The sequence below is a fragment of the Heptranchias perlo genome, chromosome 11, assembly GCF_035084215.1.
Source record: "Heptranchias perlo isolate sHepPer1 chromosome 11, sHepPer1.hap1, whole genome shotgun sequence".
NCBI classification, from domain to species: Eukaryota; Metazoa; Chordata; class Chondrichthyes; order Hexanchiformes; family Hexanchidae; genus Heptranchias; species Heptranchias perlo.
Window position 1 is genome coordinate 45723711 of NC_090335.1, and position 24024 is coordinate 45747734.

Genomic DNA, 24024 nt, shown 5'->3' on the forward strand with positions numbered 1-24024 from the left:
TCCTCTTTTAGCTACAAATGATGCACACCTGGACCATGGAAGGGGAGCATATAGGCCAATAGTTTCATCTCTTCACTAATTTTATTGAAAGAGGAAATGAGTATAAAGTAGTGCAATGTACGTTTTTGCTAAAATGAGTGAAATACAGACTGCAGAGTTTTGGTTTTATTTATTTACACGTTCACACACAACTCTTTGCTGTTCTTCAGACTGCTCACAACCCCTGGGAATGGAGAATGGAAATATTACAGATGATCAGATAACAGCTTCATCCTTTTTGAGTTCATGGTGGGGTTCTTGGCAACCATCACTCGCACGTCTGGACCTGGAAGGCAGATATAATGCATGGCAACCAAATGTATGCAGGAAAAAAAAGCTTCAATTATCTGCATGATGACTAAATGACTAATTTATATTAAAATGATCTCACCTAAGTAATAAGTTAACTCATTTTGATAATACTAAGGACTCAACTTTAGATTTGTATTATGTTTATTAACAAATGTTACCATCTAATATTATAATTCAATGCTGAGAATCAGCACAAATGTTAGGTATAGTGGGTCCCCAGTCTTGTTGCTTATGATGAGTTGGATATATGGGGCCCGATGTTACCAGGGCTGCGGGTTCTCGGTGGGGGGGCTATCGCGCCCGGCGAAATCAGTCAGCTCCCCGCGCGATCGTAGCCCAATTGGATCCACTTACCTTGTCTCCCGGGTTCCCCACTGCTGATCTGCGCGTTGGGCGGGCTGCGCATGCGCAGTAAGATCTGTCAGCTGGAGGAGCTCTATTTAAAGGGGCAGTCCTCCACTGACACATGCTGCAACAAGTAGAAAAAATTACAGCATGGAGCAGCCCAGGGGGAAGGCTGCTCCCAGTTTAATGATGCCTCACTCCAGGTATCAATACACGGGGTGAGGAGGAGGGGGAGGACAGAGATCTTCCCCCCCCAGCGGGCGGGAGGAAGCGGCCTGCCTCTGCCACCAGGAAGGCCTGGCTCGAGGTGGCAGAGGAGGTCACCTGCATACAATGCAGGAGGCGTTCCAATGACCTCAGTAGGTCAGCAAAAGTGAGTACACTTACTCTTTCCCCTACACTCCGTCTGCCACATCACCGCCCCCACCCCACATCTCCTTCTGCACTGCCAACACTACTCTGTCACATCACCCCTCATACCCACTCAAACCTCATCCTCATCTTACCTGCACCTACTCACCTCACCAGTACTCATCCCGCCACTACCACTTAACCCAATCCTCATACAATCTCATGGCTCTATCTCATACTCATCCTCTCGTGCATCTTTTTCACGGTCAGCCTCACTCAACCTGCCACTACCTGCGCTGCAGCCACAGGGCATGCATCACATATGTGCAGTAGGCAGCGTAAGGCAAACGTGTCGTGAGTATGAAGGGGATGCACAAGGGTGTTTGAAGGTTTGTCATGGTTGTTACTTATATTTAATTTCTGAGCAACTCACATCACATTTTATATTGTCACCACTACTGCCATGTCTTCGCGAATCTTGTCTGGTTTGTGCAATAATGCCCTTTCCTGCGGATCACTATGAAGACCCACAACTGATGACACCCATTGTGTCACTGCAGAGTGGGTGTAAGTGTATTTGCAGGGCCCTTTTGTGCAGACGACTGAGAGACTTCGGCGATGTCCCCGGTTGCATCCTGGAAGGATGTGGAGGAGAAGTTGTTGAGGGCAGTGGTGACTTTGACAGCGACAGGTAAGAAGATGGTGCTCGGGCCAGCCGGGAGCAGCTCAGCATGAAGGAGGCTGCAGATGTCCACGACTACATGTCGAGTGACTCTGAGCCTCCGTGTGCACTGCTGCTCAGAGAGGTCCAGGAAGCTGAGCATCGGTCTGTGGACCCTGTGGCAAGGGTAGTGCCCTCTGCAACGCATCTCTCTCTGCGGTTGCCCTCCCTCCCGCTGTACAGGTGGATGTGTCACAGCGCTCTGTTGTGGAGCTCCACGTGTCAGAGGTGGACGGCGTGGCTGGCGAGGCTGGTGATGCTGTTCGCCCTCCAAGGAAGTCACGACTGCAGCTACGGCGGCCCCCATCCGGAAGATGTACATCTGAGGGGGTCCGCAAGGTAGGTACATGTCTCTGGACCCCGGGGTAAGTGTGCAAGTTGGTGACTTTGATTGTCAGGAGGAGGGTGGTGGAGGCCAAACTTTGTCCCAAGTGACAGAGTGGCCTCCTGCAATGAGTGAGGGTCTCCCCCCCCCCCCCCACCCCCCCAACCTGTCAAATGGACCTTTGCAGCTGCCACAGGCTGACAGCTGCAACAGGTCCATTTGAACTGGGAGTGTTTCCCACAGTGTGGGAAACAGTCCCAGTTTGCTTTAAAATCCCAGCTCTCCTCACATAATCCCTTAATCAGGTCAGTTAATGACCTGAACAAGCAAAGTAAATAGCGTCAAGTGGCATCCCGCTGGCTTTAATTGCCTGCGGGATTCCCACCAGCGGGGGCTGCGCGCGCATGCCGGCGCGTCAGTGGGGAACCCGGAAGTGCACGGGTTCGAGGCGGGCTCCGGTCCCGCTCCGAGATTTCCCGATTTTCGGGGCCCCCCCCCGCCAGGAACACACCCGATAGCGGGTGCTAAAATGATGCCCATTGTTTTAATATTATGGGTTCGCTAAGCTGCGACAGTAACTATCCCTCCTGCTCCCAGCAGAAAAAGAGCCCACAGATGTCACCTCTCCCTTCTACAGGTTTCTCTCCATAGGGTAGAAATTGGTATGTGTTCCACACGTTTCCCAGATTCCAAAACGGGCGCCACCATGTTGGATTCTGCAGTGTAGTTGTGAAGGTCACCACAGCATAAATTTTTTACACAACCATATCCTTCAAAGCTATCCTTGGTAATTTGTGTCTATCAGTCTACTGATACATAAAACCACTGATATAAGCATTGTTGAGACACATCACTTTCCCATTGGAAAGAAGACAACAGCATTGGATGGCACAAATTCAAAGGAGTGGGGATGGGGTTAGGGAGGGAAGAGCGAGACAGGAGAGAGACAAACTCAATGTCATGATATAGATAACACAAGAAATGTTAATATAAAGTAAAAGCCAACTACCAAAATTCCAGTGTTCTGCCATGTCACTAAACTGTCCCTAAAAAAATAACTGAATATCTTATTTTCAAACCAGGAACAAAACATAGACCAATGGCTTCAGGTTAATTTCCTGAAGCAAAAGAAGATAAGTGGTATTATTACGCAAGGGGCCAAGTCCTTCACCACTGCGATGTTTGTGAAAACCTATGCTGTGCAATATAGCAATGATGGAGAAATATGGCTACCATATGCAGATCAGTCAAATATGGATGAAAAGGTAGGAACATAACTTGTTGAATGTTGTGAGAAAAAGGCAAGAATTTTATAATGTCTGTTTTGGCAGTGCTGGTGTGACATTAGTAGCATTTATCCATGCCAAATACAGAACATTTTTGTATTTAAGGGGCTGAAGTGTAAATCACACGCAGCACGTAAGTACATCTGTGTGGACGATTGGTGATAACCTGATCAGGTTCGGCTGTCAAGCTACTTATGATCAAATAACCTGCTTAGGCTCACAAATGGAAAATGACTACTTGAGCAAGATGCTGGAGAGCTGCCAGTGTCTGTGAAACTATCTGAGTGTGAATCAGCATCTTCCAGAGGAAAAAAATAGTCATTCAAAAAAAGAATGGAGGAACTATTTTGCTGAATTATTGCCAAGGGAAAAGAGCAATAAAAATAGTTCATACCCATTCTGAACATCGACTAATGGGACAAATTACCTTTATCAACCTATAATTCATATTTTCTCAGGATTTTTGTCCCATCAGGGGGTAGAAAAGCAATCCCTTGACCTTCTTTCATTTCTTAAATTAGAAAATGGGGGTACAGTGATCTCTAATGCAGACTTGTCAATGCTCTTGGGCGAAAGGGCCTGTGATGAGTTTTTATAAAAATATTGTCTGAGGTATGTGATGCAACACAGACCCCTGTTGCCAACCACTGCACATTGGTAGAATTGTTTATCCTCTTGCCTCATCAAAAAGAAAATGGACTAAAATATTTTTTATTTTACATATGGCCAGAATCATTTTTATGCTACACAGAACTTATTTTGTTCAATTTAAAAACACTAGCCTTTTAGTTCATTATGCTTAATTATCACTTTTCCTCTAGTAAATCATATCATATTCATTTTTCTCCATAGCAACCTGCATAATTCAATTGAAAAAAGCATATTAAAAGGAAAAAATAAATATTGTATTCTTTAGCTTATATCAATTTGCAAGAAATAAATTTGATTCGTAATATTTTTTAATATTCTACCAAAGAAACATATTACTCATTTATAGTTTAACGATTAGGAGGAATCCTGAATTGGATCATTGCACCACACCCAAACACTGACATCTCAGGTTGGTGGAGGCCCTGGGACACACTTACAGTAGCTGGAGGGCTAGAACAGGATCAATGTGCTTTGCACTTTTGCTTTGTATTCAGCCAGTACTGGGTTAGAAAGTGAATGGCAACACCAAATCATCATCCAGGAATGAGAAAGATACCAATCACCAGTGTTCGTGTTGGTTGAGTCCATGGCAGCTGACAGTTAAGAGCATTTTAATATCCTCACTTGATCTGAAAGGTTGGGTCACATCTAGGGAAATGGAAAAGCACCCAGTTGAAGATTCCTCCAAAAAGGTTGATTATTTGAAAAATAAATGAAATGCAAGAGCCTCAAGTATAGGAGGAGGTATCTCTTCCCCCACCCCCGCCACACACACAAACACACGTATGTGTAAGAATACTTCAATAAAACTCAATTTTTAATTGATACTATCTTTAATTCAGATATTCACAGGAAACACTGATCATCATGGACACAAGAAAAACTACATTGATCCACCCATTTTTGCCAAATATATCCGGATTATTCCAAAAAGTTGGAACAACGACATTGCACTTCGACTAGAATTCATTGGTTGTGCTTTGGAATGAAGATATTTTCAAGGGCATTCACAGGAGAAAGGAGGACCTTTTGTAAAAAGAAAAAAAACTTTTCTAATTAAATTCATCAATGCATTTTTTAGGGGGGGGTTCTCAACATACACAGAGTGGATGAATTAATGCTGATGTGAAAAATCAGGGTAAATTTTATTACTAGTTATTTTGGTTTGGATTCATTATAAAACATACTTCCATATACTTCCATATCAAAATACAGCTGATGTTGGTTGTATCTAAATCATATATTACAGTCTGTTGGTTTTGCCAAAAGATTTTTAAAATAAAGTTACATAAAATGCATCAACAGATAGTACTTTAGAATTTGTCTGTAGATATTTTAAAAGACAGGTTTTCTTTCAACTATTGTTTGGAGTTTACCTGTAAGAAAGGGGGAGAGGAGGAGTAGGGATGGGGTTAGGGAGAGAAGAATGAGGCAGGATGGAGACAGTGGGGGTATGGTCGACAATATCATCTCAGGGGAGTATAGTGTGTTCATTATTTTTGTATTATTGTATAAAGACAAATTATATTAATTGAATTAAGTGAATCTGACTGTAACTGTTGTTTCTGTATGTACACTTGCTGTGAGATAAGCTTAACAATTCTCATATGTCCTTATCTCATCAAATATTTACCTTCATGGGTGATTGAAGAACATGTGAAAGACATGAATATCCAGTTCAGATGAGAAGGGGATAATATTGTTATACTCCTGGGTTATGTTAACGCATAGTTAGCATGGGCACAATCTAAACGTAAGACACTTGGACTGCTAATGGGAGTGACCAGCCCAGCTGTACCTGAGAGAATATATAAGGGAAGACCCTAAACTTGTAATAGTAACAATGATGCCCTTGAATTTATTAATCAAAATAAAATGACCCAGTACAAAGTCGTGGGGAGCTCCAATTGTAACTGCCCCAATCTGAATCCCTGCTGTTAATAACCACTCCCTATTTACACAATTTCAACCTCCTCCCAATCCATTCCACTATTTCCCCAAGTAATGCAACTAAATCTATTTTTTCTAATTGCCCTTTATCAAAAGCTTCTAGAAATCTAAATCCATAAAATCCAGAGAACTTCCTTCATCCACTGAATAGTGATTTCCTCAATAAAATCCATCAAGTTAGTGAGGCATATCCTCTGCTCCTGAAACCAGGAGCAGAGGATATGCCTCACTAACTTGATGGATTTTATTGAGGAAATCACTATTCAGTGGATGAAGGAAGTTCTCTGGATTTTATGGATTTAGATTTCTAGAAGCTTTTGATAAAGGGCAATTAGAAAAAATATCTTCAATATAACTGTGGCACTCTCTAAGTTATCATTCCTAGCATTTTGTATAATACTTTCTAGCATTGTCCCTACAAAAGATGATACGCTTACCAGTCAATAGCTTTGAGGGGCCAGTTTCCTTCCTTAAAACAGTAGTCAGTGGTATCTCTGGAACCAGGCGAGAAACAAACTCCAAATAAAGATATCAATGAAGCGTCTTACAATGCATTCGCTGGTACAGAAACAGACTTAATAATTCCCTCAACCCGCAGCACCTATTTGTTGAAAGATCAGCAAATACCTGAAAATTAAAAAAAAAGAAAGCAGTCTCACAATTAGCCTGTCAATGGACCAATCGCACTGACATTATTGATAAGCAGCCCAGTGTGCTGCAATGAAATCCCTTTGACCTGTGCCATGCTAGTATTTCCTTTTCATTTTCCAGCAGCTGGGAAGGCAGTGAGAACAAAAATTGGATTCAAAAGATCTAATTTCAAATGGCTGCCTTTTTGATACATTTTTGGATAATTTGTAAGGTTATGAATCCATGTATTTTCTCCCCATTTTCTCAAACCATGCACCACTCAGGAGTGTGGATGGTCAACATGCTCCCAAGCTTTCATAGAAAGGTTACAGCACAGAAGGAGGCCATTCAGCCCATTGAGTCCGTGTTGGCTCTATGCAAGAGCATTCCAGCTCGTCCCACTCCCCCACCTTATCCCCGTTGCCCTACATTTTTTTCCTTTTACGTACTTATCCAGTTCCCTTTTGAAGGCCATGATCGAATCTGCCTCTACCACCTGCCTGGGCAGTGTATTCCAGATCCTAACCACTTGTACCTCATTGAGCTACTTGGAGGTGAATGCTAGCTGTCTGGAGATATCTCACTCTGACTTCCTTCTCCTGCAGCAGTGTGGTTTATAATAGCAAATGATTGCACAGGTAATCAAACCTGCAAGTCCCACTACTGATACCTAATATAATGACCAGAGTGGCTGGGCAGTGGGAAGGTAGAATTGTGGCTCTTTGCAGGAGGAAAGAGAGAAGTTCAACCTTCTCAGTGGCAGCATTCTTGCCTCTGAGTCAGAAAGTTGCAGGTTCAAGTCCCACACTAGAGACTTGAGCACCTGATCTATCTTATGTGCAATATTGAGGGTGTACTGCACTGTCTGACATGTCATCTTTTGGATAAGGCATTAAACCTAGGCCCGTCTGCCCTCTCAGGTGGAGGTAAAAGATCCCATGGCACTATTTTGAAGAAGAGCTAGGGAGTTCTCCCAGTGTCCTGGCCAACAGTTATCCCTCAGCCAACACCTAAATAAACCAGATGATCTGGTCATTTATTTCATTGCTGTTTGTTGGACCTTGCTGTGCACAAATTAGCTGCCGCATTTCCTACAACAGTGACTACATTTCAAAAGTACTTCATTGGTTATAAAGCGCTTTGGGACGTCCTGAGGCGCTATATAAATGCAAGACTTACAATGTACCGTGAAGATGTGCTGCTAATCTGTGCCACATTTCCCTTTTTTAATCAAACACATCCTGTTCCAAATATAACGGTGTCTGCGGTTTTTTGAACAATGTCGAAGCCTACATTATCCACTGGTACGCCTGGGTCTTCACACGATGCTGCACTGTCTTTGAAAATATAAATTTTAAAAATCGAATCCTGATTTACTTAATTTTCACAAAAATCGTTCGTTTAGGAATTAAATCACTTACAGTTCACAATCCTAACGTTAGAGTATAAGCTTTAAAGAGAGCAGTACACTCATAACGTGCTTCAGTTCTTAATTGTAAACAATTTTACAACACCAAGTTATAGTCCAACAATTTTTATTTGAAATCTACAAGCTTTCGGAGGCTTCCTCCTTCGTCAGGTAAATGTTCAGGAGCTCCTCGAAGCCTACGCATTTATACATATAGAACAATACATGGTGTTTACAGACTGCCCCTGCAACTGCCCGTTGCCAAGGCAATCACCGTGTTCAGACAGAGAGGTGTCACCTACAGAACCCCCGAATACACATTCAACAAAAAAACAAACAGGAAAAAAAGAGGCAGAAACATCCGGAAGGCAGAGAAAGCCAGCAAATGACCCATTATATTAAAAACAGATAGCTTTTGTTCGCTGGTGGGGTAATTGATAGCCAAGTTCCGCACCCATGAGGACGGCCTCAACCGGGATCTTGGGTTCATGTCACGCTACACGTTACCCCACCAGCGAACAAAAGCTATCTGTTTTTAATATAATGGGTCATTTGCTGGCTTTCTCTGCCTTCCGGATGTTTCTGCCTCGCTCTTTTTTTTTCCTGTTTGTTTTTTTGTTGAATGTGTATTCGGGGGTTCTGCAGGTGACACCTCTCTGTCTGAACACGGTGATTGCCTTGGCAACGGGCAGTTGCAGGGGCAGTCTGTAAACACCATGTATTGTTCTATATGTATAAATGCGTAGGCTTCGAGGAGCTCCTGAACATTTACCTGACGAAGGAGGAAGCCTCCGAAAGCTTGTAGATTTCAAATAAAAATTGTTGGACCCTAACTTGGTGTTGTACAATTGTTTACAATTGTCAACCCCAGTCCATCACCGGCATCTCCACATCAGTTCTTAAGCAGCGTCATGTTCTATTAAGCCGTTTTTATTTGAATAGGGGGGGGGGAAGTTACGAGGAGACGTTTTGTTCAAAGTACAGACATACAAATAGGTCTTACAATCCTTAAATGATGATGTGGAGATGCCGGTGATGGACTGGGGTTAACAATTGTAAACAATTTTACAACACCAAGTTATAGTCCAGCAATTTTATTTTTAATCCCACAAGCTTTCGGGGGCTTTCCCCTTCCACACAGCCTGAGGAAGGGGAAAGCCCCCGAAAGCTTGTGGGATTAAAAATAAAATCGTTGGACTATAACTTGGTGTTGTAAAATTGTTTACAATCCTTAAATGCAACCAAGGTAACGACGCGTCTTCTTGTCGACAGCGAGGAGGAAACACTATACAGGAGTGACGATCTGCTTTGCACTTGGTGCATGAAGTGTCCCCGCTGAGATAAAAGAACAAGATCAATCACCGAAGCCCAGGGGCAGTGAGGTCGAACCCCGCTCGGCTCGGCTCGGCTCGCCCCGCGCGCGCGACAACACCGTCCTTCCGAGTCACGTCGACTATCTGATGACGGTCTGACACGCCTCCCAATCCCGCCTCGCTATTTGCTCATGAGCCGGGACAGCATGGTCCTTGTTCTCTGTTCAGTTTGCAGAGTTACGAGGTTGCGTGCAGGTCTTGCTTTGTATAAAAGTAATGTTAGCGTCCATGCGAAATATATTATAGGCGTGCACTCGGATAGATCGACCCCCGTGCGTTTGCGCTCTGTGCAGGTTTGAATGGAACGTTAGCCCAGGTGTGCGTGCGCGCGCGCGCGCGGGCGGGCGGGGGGGGCGGGCTGTGAGCACGTGCCGGTGAGGGAGCCGGAGCCGGAGCCGCAAACCGTAACTCGAATATAATAATGGACAGCACCTGTAAGGTGAAGCGCAGAGTCGTGGCGAGCCTGCACTCTAGCTGGGTCTACCCCACGGCCCTGCTGTGTGTGTACGGGTTCTTCTCCAACGTCCGGCCGTCTGAACCTTTCTTGACTCCGTATCTTCTGGGGCCGGACAAAAACCTGACGGAGCAGCAGGTGAGTGACCGAGAAACGTACCAACGAAGGCAGGGAATTGCTGTGTGATGTCGAGCACGGCTGGGGATGTATTTTGCTATTGAAAGATTTTTTTTTTCTTATTCGCCTTTAGAGGTTGGTATTGTATTCGGTGTACCTCCAGATAGTCTTTAAAGCTGCCGCTTATAGAGAGTCACTCCTCACCTTTAAAGGAGGAAATACCGCCTCCATATTTCTGTTGTGATTATCGACGGTGCTTTTTAGTTTTGTGCTGTGTTGTCAGTAGCTGTGAAGGTTAAGCACGGTATTTCTGAGTCCCCGAAGAACTTTCCTGCGATATCCAAGGTCATGTTGACAGAACGCGGTGCAGCTTTATTCGCCAAGTATTGGTGGATTGGCGCCACCAAGGTCATGACCATGAGCCAGCAACAAAAAAGGACAGACGCGTTTTAAAATTTTGCGTCTTTATTTACATCCCGCACAAAACTACCTTAACGTTATGTCCTGCACAGTGAACGGGCCTGAGGAGATTCGATTAAGTCATTCGAGGATTACTTAATCGGAAGTGAGATTGAGTGTTGCAAGGATGGGTATTGCAGCACCGACACACTGTTTCTTGTCTAAAGTGATTCTCTCGCCCTACACGTTCTGAAATTAAAGGTCAAAGAACCTAGATTTTTAAAGCTGGAGATGGGAAGTGACTGTGCCGCTGATAAATTGATGTATTTCTCCTCTCGGATGCATGCAGTATTTACTCTTGCATTGATTCTCCCTTCCTACTTCAGAAGATTTACCTGACGAAGGAGGAAGCCTCCGAAAGTTTGTGAATTTAAAATAAAATTGCTGGACTATAACTTGGTGTTGTAAAATTGTTTACAACTTCAGAAGATAACATTCAACTATGGATTATTGAGAAATAAATATATAAATTATGAAGCATTTACTTTTATAAACTTTATTTTGAAAGTGAATGCCCTTACCTTGTCATAAACTGCAAAAACTTCTCGTGCAAAAACTGCTGAGAAGTTAGGTAGTAGAAATTGAAAATTGGCAGGAAGTGCTGTCAAGTATTAATGCCCTACCTGAGTCCTGACAAATCAGTCTGATTTGTTGTTTTTATATTTAATTGCTGCTTTGTCTTGTTTGTAGGACTGGAGGTTTGGAATTGCTTTTGTTAGCATGGTTGCCTCACTGGTGGATAAATCCTCCATATGGGCACCAAGATAGAATCATAGAATCATAGAAGTTACAACATGGAAACAGGCCCTTCGGCCCAACATGTCCATGTCGCCCAGTTTATACCACTAAGCTAGTCCCAATTGCCTGCACTTGGCCCATATCCCTCGATACCCATCTTCCCCATGTAACTGTCCAAATGCTTTTTAAAAGACAAAATTGTACCCGCCTCTACTACTGCCTCTGGCAGCTCGTTCCAGACACTCACCACCCTTTGAGTGAAAAAATTGCCCCTCTGGATCCTTTTGTATCTCTCCCCTCTCACCTTAAATCTGTGCCCCCTCGTTATAGACTCCCCTACCTTTGGGAAAAGATTTTGACTATCGACCTTATCTATGCCCCTCATTATTTTATAGACTTCTATAAGATCACCCCTTAACCTCCTACTCTCCAGGGAATAAAGTCCCAGTCTGTCTAACCTCTCCCTGTAAGTCAAACCATCAAGTCCCGGTAGCATCCTAGTAAATCTTTTCTGCACTCTTTCTAGTTTAATAATATCCTTTCTATAATAGGGTGACCAGAACTGTACACAGTACTCCAAGTGTGGCCTCACCAATGCCCTGTACAACTTCAACAAGACATCCCAACTCCTGTATTCAATGTTCTGACCAATGAAACCAAGCATGCTGAATGCCTTCTTCACCACCCTATCCACCTGTGACTCCACTTTCAAGGAGCTATGAATCTGTACTCCTAGATCTCTTTGTTCTATAACTCTCCCCAACGCCCTACCATTAACGGAGTAGGTCCTGGCCCGATTCGATCTACCAAAATGCATTACCTCACATTTATCTAAATTAAACTCCATCTGCCATTCATCGGCCCACTGGCCCAATTTATCAAGATCCCGTTGCAATCCTAGATAACCTTCTTCACTGTCCACAATGCCACCAATCTTGGTGTCATCTGCAAACTTACTAACCATGCCTCCTAAATTCTCATCCAAATCATTAATATAAATAACAAATAACAGCGGACCCAGCACCGATCCCTGAGGCACACCGCTGGACACAGGCATCCAGTTTGAAAAACAACCCTCGACAACCACCCTCTGTCTTCTGTCGTCAAGCCAATTTTGTATCCAATTGGCTACCTCACCTTGGATCCCATGAGATTTAACCTTATGTAACAACCTACCATGCGGTACCTTGTCAAATGCTTTGCTGAAGTCCATGTAGACCACGTCTACTGCACAGCCCTCATCTATCTTCTTGGTTACCCCTTCAAAAAACTCAATCAAATTCGTGAGACATGATTTTCCTCTCACAAAACCATGCTGACTGTTCCTAATTAGTCCCTGCCTCTCCAAATGCCTGTAGATCCTGTCCCTCAGAATACCCTCTAACAACTTACCCACGACAGATGTCAGGCTCACTGGTCTGTAGTTCCCAGGCTTTTCCCTGCCGCCCTTCTTAAACAAAGGCACAACATTTGCTACCCTCCAATCTTCAGGCACCTCACCTGTAGCGGTGGATGATTCAAATATCTCTGCTAGGGGACCCGCAATTTCCTCCCTAACCTCCCATAACGTCCTGGGATACATTTCATCAGGTCCCGGAGATTTATCTACCTTGATGCGCGTTAAGACTTCCAGCACCTCCCTCTCTGTAATATGTACACTCCTCAAGACATCACTATTTATTTCCCCAAGTTCCCTAACATCCATGCCTTTCTCAACCGTAAATACCGATGTGAAATATTCATTCAGGATCTCACCCATTTCTTGTGGTTCCGCACATAGATGACCTTGTTGATCCTTAAGAGGTCCTACTCTCTCCCTAGTTACCCTTTTGCCCTTTATGTATTTGTAGAAGCTCTTTGGATTCACCTTTGCCTGATCTGCCAAAGCAATCTCATATCCCCTTTTTGCCCTCCTGATTTCTCTCTTAACTCTACTCCGGCAATCTCTATACTCTTCAAGGGATCCACTTGATCCCAGCTGCCTATGCATGTCATATGCCTCCTTCTTCTTTTTGACTAGTGCCTCAATCTCCCGAGTCATCCAAGGTTCCCTACTTCTACCAGCCTTGCCCTTCACTTTATAAGGAATGTGCTTACCCTGAACCCTGGTTAACACACTTTTGAAAGCCTCCCACTTACCAGACGTCCCTTTGCCTGCCAACAGACTCTCCCAATCAACTTCTGAAAGTTCCTGTCTAATACCATCAAAATTGGCCTTTCCCCAATTTAGAATTTTAACTTTTGGGCCAGACCTATCCTTCTCCATAGCTATCTTAAAACTAATGGAATTATGATCACTGTTTGGATCAGCAACTTGAGATATATGCAAACTAGTGGGACACAGATTGTTGCCCTGGAAGTTCCATGGGGTGTGCCTATGGGGCCCACAAATACAAAAAGCTTGGAAACCCTTGCTATAAAGAACAATGCAATGGGGGGGGAGGGTGATGTACTGTGAAGTTGCATTGAGAAGGCAAAGATTGCATCAGACTGGTTGGGGCATTATTTGTCATGCAAACTTTTTTTAATTTCAAAATATACTTTATTTCATTGAACTGTGTGTATCTTTTAAATTCTATGTAAATATCTCAATTCCAAACCAGTACAATTCAAACAAATACATTATAGATTGTGTACAAAGCAATCTCAATATTACAATTCAAACACAGTATTTCTTATGACTCATGGTGTACAATACTAGGAGGGGTGGCCTTTCCCCCATTGCACCTTGCTTCAATGCATCCCGCAGCATGTACTCCTTGACCTTGGAACGTGCTAGTCGGCAACGCTCTGTTGTGGACAGCTCCTTCAGCTGGATGACCAGCTTCGGGCGGACCAAAGGGCCTCCTTCACCGAGTTGATGGTCTTCCAGCCGCAGGTGATAACTGTCTCGATGTGCGTCCCTGGGAACAGCCCATAGAGCGCAGTGTCCTTTGTCATGCAAACTAGTCTGTATTTTCAAAATTCTGCTTATTATGTTAGTTTTGCCTTGGGGCAGCCTTTTGTTAGCCCAGTCCTGGGTTTTACACTCAGATGGAGGTGGAGCATTCTTTTCTGTTGTGACATTGCAGAAAATTTAAAATTGGGACATATGTATTTTTAAAATAAAACCGAGATTAAAGAAACAATTGTGTAATGTTACAGCAGGAAATTGGTAAAAGTCACTACAAAGCAGTCATTCAAGAAAATGCCTTTAAATCTCAGTTAAACTGCTTTATGATGTACTATCCAGTCTATCTGTGAGCCCCCGCTTTACACTGTAGCACACCATAGGAGTGATAGCTGGGGGTTTTGATTCTGTGATTCATGCTGAGTTCTTGATCTCTGCTGTGTCATTATGGCATCATGCTGAGCGAAGGCCTGTTTCTGTAGAGACGGCGAGTTGCTCTGGGCAGTTCTAACAAGCTCTTAACAGCCAATTTGAAGCTAGTATCGATTGAGTCCTGACAGCAGGTTAGTCAGAGTTTTATCAAGTGAAAATAGTTATTTTTCTCCCTTGGTGGCTCAGTGCCACACTGTGGTATGCATGAACACCAAGGCATATAAACCAAACACAGGTGCCAGGCTCAATCCCAGACCTGTGCTTTTGGCTGGTGTCAGCCAGGGCAGCATTCCAGGTGCTACCTTCCTAGCCTGAGGCAGGGAACCGGTCAGGCAGAATCGGCCAGGCTTTCTGTTCCTGATCACCATCGATGACCCCCAACTGGACATCTGCGTGTGGATCTCGGGTGAGGTCAGATTCTAGTTGATGCTTTTCATGAAGATATAGTAGTAGCTGGCTTGATGCTCACTGTCTATGTTTGTGTCGAGAATGGCCAATTGAGTGAAGTAGCTGATGTTTACAGGTGCCTGTGGGACTACTGCAGCATGAGTTAGTGCCTCCCGGGGAGAAGGAAGAAAATTTGGAGGAGAATGAGATTAGAGGAGTAATTATTACTTTCATAACTTTTGAGATTTTCCAGAAGAATGAACTGGATTCAGAAGGAAATAAAATACTGTTTTGCAGTTTTAATCTTCATTCAGATTTCTCACCATATAACATCTTATGTATTTAGAGTTACTGAATTATATTGTAAACATAGTTTCATTCATATTTCTAACAGTTACTAAGGTTTTGAATTTAGAGATATCAGTGATAGAAAATTACAAATTAACCTTCCTGACTTTAAATCTATTGGACTTTTTTCTTAAATAGGTGAACGAGATTTTTCCAGTGTGGACTTACTCGTACCTAGTGCTTTTGTTTCCCGTCTTCCTTGCAACTGACTACCTCCGTTACAAGCCAGTCATCATTCTACAAGGTGCATCTTTGATTGTTACCTGGTTCCTGCTGTTATATGCCCAAGGACTGCTGGCAATGCAGTTTCTGGAGTGTTTCTATGGGATGGTAACTGCATCAGAAGTGGCTTATTACTCCTACATCTACACGGTGGTGGACTTTAATATGTACCAGAAAGTAACTGGATATTGTCGTTGTGCCACATTGGTTGGGTACACTGTGGGATCTGTTACTGGACAAATCTTGGTCTCGTTTACTGAAGTGTCCCTCTTCCACCTCAATGTCATTTCCTTAATCTGTGTAACAGTTGCCTTTATTACATCGCTGTTTCTTCCAATGCCACAGAGGAGCATGTTCTTTCACAGAGTGAGAGGAGACCCTAATGGAAAGGAAATCAAAGATGAAGGTTCAAGGCCGCCTTCAGAAGAACTTGAATCAACATCAACAACACCATTAAACTGTGACCATGATGATGCTGAGAATATGGTGGATGGCTGTCTACCAGAACTAATGGATAGCACCCCATACGCCCATGAAATTACGGTAATGTTTTTTATTGCTATATTGACATTTCCTGCTTTGCCTACCCTTTGCATGTTGCTGAAATCAGAAGCATCGTGGTTTGGGTGAACAGCTGGTGTGAACTTAAGATTTGAGTTCTCTCCAGATTCTTTTTCTTGTGCCTAGCAAAAATAACAGCTTCCACAGGCAAAACTATCTTCCTACAAACCGAAACCTACCCTCACGTACTAAATAACGTAGGAGGTAATATGCCCAGGTTGAACAACAAACCTTTTTATACTGCTAATATACTCTATATTACAAGACGTTTTTGTACTCTGGCTTTCTAAAATAGTTACATAACACTCTAACAGAGGCTATAAACTATGAATTGAGTTCATTAAGAGGAACAAACAGCAGATTTCACTAGTTCAAAAGCTTTACTTAAACTCAAGGCCTGAAATTCATTGTCTGTCTGTCTGTCGTACGATCAGGAAAATATGCTGAGGATCAAATCTGTATAGCATCAATGTGCTATATTGCCATCCAGCTCTCTTATTTCAAACCCTCACCTGTGACACTCCAGTTGATCTGGAAGAAGACATGTCACAGCAATGTTGTTGTCAATGACTCTGTACCATGTACTTCTGATGAGAATATGGCTGCACTGTGCTCACTCTGCCAGTATACAAAATGCTGCTCCTGAAACAAAATATTAAGTATATTGCTATTTAACAAGAAAAACATATTTAAAAAATAAATTTCTGGACATGATGTATTTTTTAACTTTTTTTTTCCAGGGGCAATAGTTTATCTTATTTATTTTCCAGAATAAAAAAACACTCAAAAGTATCTGCAGCGTTCTTGCAATGTTATGGAAGACTTTCCTGCAGTGTTATTCCTCACGGCCCCTCCTCTGCTGGTCAGCATGGTGGGCATTGTCTACGTGTGGCTATTTTCAAATATTGAATTACATTCAAATCCTGTGGGAGAAAATTCTTCCTTTTCAGAATTCCCAGATTTACAATGGAATGGTGGAAGCTGTATCTGCACTACTGGGTACGTTCACAAAGACTAGGTTTTTTTTGTATGAAAGCAGTTGATTTTATTTTCCATATAAATCGCCATGAGGTATTAATGTTTTAGTTCAACAAGGAAGTGGACATATTTCCAAAAGAAAAAGGTGGTGCAGCAAAAGCTGGAGTTTCTGTCTGAAGAGAAACTCAAATTAAAAGAAGAGGCGCTTGACACATCGAGGGTTCGTAATACAAAAGAAAATCAAATGGAATATAGGGAGTATAGAAGTGAAGCAACAAAGATTAGAAAGGCTAAGAGGGTATGAAGAAAGATTGGAAGGGAGCATAAAGGGAAACAGTAAAGGATTTTAACAATAGGAAATAAAAGATTAGCTGAAGAAAAAGTAGGACTGATTAGATTTTTTTTTAAAAAGGTAATCGAATAGATGATGAAGGGGTGGTGAAGATACTAAATGAATACTTGCCTCAGTTTTCACAGATGGAAGTTTGTTAGTGGGAATGAAAGGTAAATAAGGTAGTACTGAAAAAATTGGTGAAACTTAAAATGCTGAGGGAGATCAGGCTCTCATCACAATCTTTCAACCATCTTTACATTCAAACAAAAAAAGGAAGACAGGTAAAGACCAGCTGGTCCATCACGCCTGTACCATTCCAATGTGGTACAACTTGCGCACACACCATCAATTTCCTCTCCCCCATGTCATGAATATTGTCTAATTCTGTTGTACTTTGAATTTGTGCCTGACTCATTTTTTCTTTAATCTTCTATTTCCTGTTAAAAATCCTTTACTGCTTCCCTTTATGCTCTCTTCCAATCTTTCTTCATACCCTCTTATTCTTTCTAATCTCTGTCCCTTGACCTGGAGGCTTATATGAAAGTTATACCACAGAACAATGTAACACCTCTGCTGAAAAACAGAGAAAGGGAAAAAACAGGTAATTATAAACCAGTCAGCCTAACAAAATCAGATAACTATAGATTAGTCAGCCTAACGTTGGTAGTGGATAAGATTCGAGAATCCATAATGCAGGGTGAAATTAATATTCACCTCGAGTGACATGGGTTGACTAAGGACAGCCAGCAAGGATTTATTAAAGGCAAATCATGCCTGACAAATTTAAGAGTTCTTCTGGAGTGGATGTTGTGTATATTTAGATTTTCAAAAGGCATTTCGATAAGGTGCTGTATGGAAGGCTTGTCGATTATACTGTGTGCACAGTATTAATCAAGGTAATGGCACCATTTGGTAGGACAGAAAACAGAGCAGTGGCTAATGGATTTTTTTTTGGACAGAAGAGATGTAAACATTGATGTCCCCTTGGGTCAGTGTTGGGATCATTGATCTTAATGTAAATAATCTGGACTTGGGCATGGAGGTTTAATATAAAAATTTACAGGTCATAAAATTGGGATGCATGGCTCATTGACAAGGACTGTGCAAATTCAGGAGGGTGTAGACTGGTTAGTAGATTGCGTGCATAGAGGTCAAATTAAATTGAATGTGTAGAAATGCAAGGTGATACCCTTTGAGAGGAAGAGAAGAAGAAGAGAAAATCTACACTGGTAAAACGTCCAAGAGAAGCAGAGACTCTTGAAGTGGGGGGAGAGATGGGGTTGTTTGGTTACATAAATCTTTAAATCGGGTCAGTTTTGATTGGATGTATTGTGAGTAATATGACTGGCTCACACGGTTCTATTCCCTTCTGTTTCATTTATGCAATGAGTATCATAGTATAAATGCTCATAATTCTCAATTTCCACATTGTCAATACTAGATATAGTTCCAATGGATAGGGAATGTTTTGTTGCTCTGAATAAAAATCTAACTAAAGATATGAAGTGTCAAATTCTACTTTATTTTTAATTCTCTCTTGTTTTGGTCTATGTATAGGTGCTGTGGCAGCATTTGTCATAGGTTATGTAAAGATATCATGGTCCATCTGGGGTGAAGTTGCACTCCTTGTGTTTTCCCTTGTTATTGCTGTTGCAGTGTATGTGATGGACACTGTCCAAAACATCTGGGTGTGCTACGTCTGTTACGTTGTTTTCAGAATTATCTACATGATGCTTATAACCATAGCAACGTGAGTGGACTTTTTTGTTTAAAAGTGTAAATGATTCTAACTGTAATTTTGTAATAGTTTTGAGAAAACTCAGTAGTAATTACCTGTCTTTCTTTTTAAAGGTACAAAATCGCTGCAAATCTAAGTGTGGAACTGTATGCTTTGGTGTTTGGTGTAAACACTTTTGTTGCCTTAGTCCTTCAAACTGTCTTGACTCTGATTGTAGTGGAATCTGGCATGCTGAATTTAGACATATTTGGACAGGTAAAGTATCCAATTTGGTACTGCCATTGCCAGCCAGGATCATTGCATTTTAACTAGAGGGGAAGAGGAGAGAGCATCTGCTGTTCACTATAGTGAAATCATAAACACAAAGAAAAATCTTGTTTTGGTTTGATTTACTATAAAAGTCACAAATATGATTCAGCCACCCCCTCCTCACCTGAGCTGTATTACTGCTGCTATAACATCAGGAAAATTGTACAACAGAAAACAGCATAGAAATAGGCCACAGATCCCATCATGATGCAACTTAATTGCACAAAATACACCCATGATGCTAGTTTTGACTATAAATTGAATATATTTGCAGGGAAAGCTTTATTACAAGCATAACTGAAACTATTTTTGAGGTATACTTGAGAACTTTGTGCTTTTTCCTTTTTTTTTGAAGTTGAGACTTTCTCTTAAGGTACCTTCTGTAACTGTTTCCTGGATCTGTCTATATTATAACTTTCGGGGGTGGAAAATTGGCGGTATGGTATCACCCATTATGCACCTCACCTGACTTTCCTTTCCATGGTCGATCTGATACCACCAATTTTCCAGCCCAACCGAAGTTCTAAGTTACCCCCGCCCCAGCTCTTATCTCTTATCTCTAGCTGAGAAATGGGTGAATGCTCCCAGCTTTCAAATTAATATTAGATGTACAAGAGCAACTTGCGGCAACTATTCCTCTCTGTGTCTGTCTCTCCCATTCGCTCGCCCGGCCCGCCCTCAAGTCAAGAAGGCCCCGTTCTCAGCTCAGTACATTTATACAGTGGGTTAAGGGTTCAAAAAGGTTTCCTATCTGTCTGTAGCACAGCATGTTCAAGATTAAATGTGCTGCATCACTAGTTTCAACTTTATTAATGCACTCTACAGATTACTGAACCCACAGGATGGGAGAGTTCTTACTATATAGTAACCTTTACTAATAAGTAACGTTTTCATTATTTGAAATTATTTGCTAGATGAGACCAAAAGAACTGTTTACTGAATTTAATACTTCTCTCTTCTTTCCAGTTTCTGGCTTACTCCATTTACTTTGCAGCAATTGCAGTGCTGTTCCTGATCTTTGGTGTGTACAGCATTGTAAAGAAACACAAAGAATCACAAACAGTTGAAAACCTCCCTGGTTGTTCGGACTGCAGGGATGAAGTGTCACTAAAGCTGTCTTGTGAGCAGGCGTAATACATGCAGAGGCTTACTAAAGCCAACTCCTGAAATGAACGGTTTCAAATTTCTGTCGTTTTATGTGATGTGGCTCATTAATTACATGCACTGAAGTAAAATGCTGCTTGTTTTACCTTTCTATTTCTGCAGAGTGTCATTAAGCAGGAATTTCCTTGGTGCTGCCCATGCTCCTCAACCATAACTTCACCAGACATGTGGCGGACACCCTGTTTACACACGTGAACAAGGTTTCCGCTGCACTTTGATACAGTTTATTGTTTTCTGTATGACCAGGGCCCTAGACGTCTACAGAATCTCGACCAATTTTAGAGGCAAATCTGCCCAGATTTAGGGGCCTCACCCTTTTTCTAAAATACTGCATAGAAACAGTTTTAAACTGGTCACTTTTTTTATTGGCCTTTCTAAACAGTTTACTGTGTTTAGCCCCTGAGTTTCCACGTATTGCTTAGCATTTATAATAGCTGTCTAACCGGACTTTTCACCTAGTCAGGCAAGGCAGGTGAAAAGTTAAGTATGTTGAGGAGCAGGTAGCCAATACTTCATGTTCTAAATCTAGTGTATGTGAATTGTGGCTTTCGTCTTTCTTTTCCCCACCCCCACCATTGATTGTGAACCTTCGTTAATTTTCTTGTCATACCTTTCATGCTTCACCTGGATTTGAGTTTCTGTTTTAAAAAAAAATCTGAGCTGGATTAGATAATCCCCATGCATTTCACACCTTGCATAATACTTCACTTGCAAGTGAAGTGTGGAATGTATGGAGAATTAAGAAGTTGCCAATCAGCGGGGATTAAAAGACTGGTACTGTCTATACTATTTCAATGACGTGCATCAGTACACTGTTATTGGTTCCAATACAATTGTTTTTGGTGGGGGGGGGGGCGTTTCTGCAGGAGGACCCTGGCTGAAAGCTAAGTATTGAACAGTGAAATTTTCACTTCAGCTGCTCGGTGCAACTATTTATAATTGACCTAGATACCAGCACCTTAATAATACAGATTCAAATCGGTACTGCTTTTTCTTTTTTGTAAGCATGTCAGTTAGGCAGAAATTATGCTTTGCTATTATAATAAGCACCTGAATATATTTATTATGTGTTGATGTGGACATATAGTGGAATTAGAAAGCGTGTTAAAAAATCATTTAATTGTTTGAGATTGCCCACACTAACTGCCTTAATTTTATGATATTGCCACTGTCTGCCCAGCTATAGCAACCTTCTATAGAAGAACAGACCAGACAAAAAAAAGTACTTGAAGGGGGCAAATTTTCAGGGCTATGGGGAAAGGGCAGGGGAGTGGGACTAATTGGATAGCTTTTTCAAAGAGCTGACACAGGCACAATGGGCCAGATGGCTTCCTTCTGTGCTGTATCAATTTATGACTCTATCTAATTGAAAGCATGGTATTGGAGACTGGACACAAGCCACTGTAATAAAAACATTAAATTTTAAGATTAAAAATCCCCAGCTACTGAAAGGTAAATTAAGAATTTATCTCTTTTAGTCTTGTTTCAGTAAGCCTGTTACAAGTTAGTCTTGGGTGCTGTTACAAAAGCACTATGTTGGTTTTAATGCAGCACATAATATAATTGACCTGATGTGAATGATGTACCAAGTACTGATTTTAGTGCATACAGTGGAAATATGTCTTATGATGAGGTGACTAAGTGTCTGTAAGTTCTTACTTTACGGTCCGACATAAAATCAAAAAGACTTGCAGGTGGTTTGTTCAAAGTATAAAGGTTTATTTAAGAGTTACAATAGTGCAGTAATAAAGTTATAACACACTTAAGACATTAAACAATACAATCTGACACAAGATTTACATGTCGGGCTTCTGGGGTGATCAGACCCGAATGAAGAAATGAAAAGGCCTGTTAATTATCTCCAGAGAAATGAAACTGTTAACTGGCTTTGAGTGTGATTTCAAAAAACTATTGGGCTGAGGTGATTTCATAACCTTGACAGATGAAATGTGGACAGTGTATAAATCTGTTTGAACTGAGTGTTTTGCTGCTTATTATTAGACAGTAACGGGTTGTGAAAAGACTTAAAAACCAAGAGGAGGCTTGAAAGTTTTATGGTCATCTGAATTCAGGCAGTCGCACAAGAAATGCAGTGCAGTTTATTTTTGTCTAGAGAAATAAATTCTTAAAACGAAGTTGCTTTGCAATAATGGTTGTTTCAAACAGGCATGTTTCATGAATGGAGAGACCTAGAGGTTCAAATATATAAAAGTTAGATAAAGTCATTTTTTAAAAAAAGCTACCAGCAACTTTGCGTATTATAAACGGGAGTTGGGGGTGGCGGGGAAATGTTAACGCTGATTTCATTTCAGATTAATTTTGTATAATTCTGTTTGCTTTGCTACAATTTTATATTGTAAATAATTCAGCAATAATTATACACAACTCTACTTTTTTTTAAAAGAAACACACAACATATGAAGTGCTTAGTACATTTTTTTGTATAAAACATTCCTGAGCAGTATAACAGTTTCCATGCATTCCATACCTCAAAACAGGTGTTCTGAGAGCTTGATTTATGCTCCATGTAGTTAATGGCTCAGTTAGACAATATGTAAAACTAGTTTTCTTGTACAATGTCTTTTTAGTAGATAAGAAATTGCACTTTAAATTACCTTTTTATAATGTGAAAAATGTGTCAATATTAAAAAGCTTTTAAATAAAGGCTGTGTATTATATTTGTCTTTTTATAATTGCACATTTGAATTAGTTTTAAGAACTGAATTCACTTTACAGTTGGAAAGCAATGATGTCTTGAGTGGTGTTTAATCCTGAGCATGCCTTTTTAATACAAAACTTTAAAAAAAAATGTAACTACCAGTTGAAAAAACACATACAGGTTCCAACTGGTGTTTATCCTAATGAAATAGGACTGATTTGAATAGGGGAAAACAAAATGGGTTTTGTAATGTGTGGTCATATTTTGGATTTTGTAAATCTGTGGATAAAATCTCATAAGTTTCTCAAAAAAAAAAATGACCAGTTTACATAATTTGAAGCCCACCACTCTGACAGGCAATGGACACAAACAGTTGCAATCTGTTTTTCTCCCTTTTTTGCAAAAGCATTGGCTGTTAGGATGTAGCTGCACAGGAGGCCCTTCCTCATAGGTCAGCCTAAACACTGAATATGTGCAGGCTTCTTGACTGTAGGTGTTGCAGCAGAGTCCAGCTCATCAAAATTTTCCTGCAAACTAGGCTACTTTTTAACCCACTCCTTCCCTCCCTCATGCCTTTTTACCATCACCATTCGCATTTTGCGGGTACAGTGTTTAAAACTTGTCCAGTACTGTGATCTGGATTTAAATATGTTGATAGAACTTTATCTATATAGATGGTTCATGGGTAAAGTGGATTTAAGTTTGTCCATCTCTGCATGTGTTCACAGCACTAAAGAAACTCCAGATTCTAAGAATTAAAAAAGTGTGCAAAATGGCTAGGGAAAGAAATAACAATGTAGTAAGAAAATGCTTTATTAAACCATAGCTCATAATCTTACCTTT

General features: G+C 41.4%; 2 protein-coding genes and 1 long non-coding RNA gene across 6 annotated transcripts in view; 2 read left to right on the plus strand and 1 right to left on the minus strand.

Annotated features, from left to right (window-relative positions):
- Nucleotides 1-5575, plus strand: part of f5 (coagulation factor V) — an 80325-nt gene extending 74750 nt beyond the window's left edge. Inside the window, exons 23-25 of the mRNA XM_067992911.1 lie at nucleotides 210-358; nucleotides 3176-3358; nucleotides 4873-5575. Of these exons, the coding sequence (XP_067849012.1) occupies nucleotides 210-358; nucleotides 3176-3358; nucleotides 4873-5019 (479 nt within the window). The 3' untranslated portion in view covers nucleotides 5020-5575. The remainder of the gene's footprint in view (nucleotides 1-209; nucleotides 359-3175; nucleotides 3359-4872) is intronic.
- LOC137327271 (uncharacterized) lies at nucleotides 4862-10507 on the minus strand. 3 transcript variants are annotated; one of them, XR_010964411.1, is made up of 4 exons: nucleotides 9824-10507; nucleotides 7790-7943; nucleotides 6418-6607; nucleotides 4862-5056 (listed from the first exon to the last, which is right to left on the minus strand). It is a non-coding gene; the product is annotated as an uncharacterized lncRNA (long non-coding RNA). The 3 variants fall into 3 exon arrangements; XR_010964410.1 differs by having other exon boundaries at nucleotides 7790-7947; nucleotides 9824-10506; XR_010964412.1 differs by lacking the exon at nucleotides 7790-7943 and having other exon boundaries at nucleotides 9824-10497.
- LOC137327268 (thiamine transporter 1-like) lies at nucleotides 9745-23186 on the plus strand. 2 transcript variants are annotated; one of them, XM_067992908.1, is made up of 6 exons: nucleotides 9745-9983; nucleotides 15355-15981; nucleotides 16770-16998; nucleotides 18869-19061; nucleotides 19163-19304; nucleotides 20325-23186. In XM_067992908.1, the coding sequence occupies exons 1-6, from the start codon at nucleotides 9813-9815 to the stop codon at nucleotides 20490-20492; spliced, it is 1530 nt and encodes a 509-aa protein (XP_067849009.1). In that variant the 5' UTR covers nucleotides 9745-9812; the 3' UTR covers nucleotides 20493-23186. The 2 variants fall into 2 exon arrangements, with proteins under 2 accessions (XP_067849009.1, XP_067849010.1); XM_067992909.1 differs by having other exon boundaries at nucleotides 18968-19061.
- The last annotated feature ends 838 nt before the right edge of the window (nucleotides 23187-24024 follow it).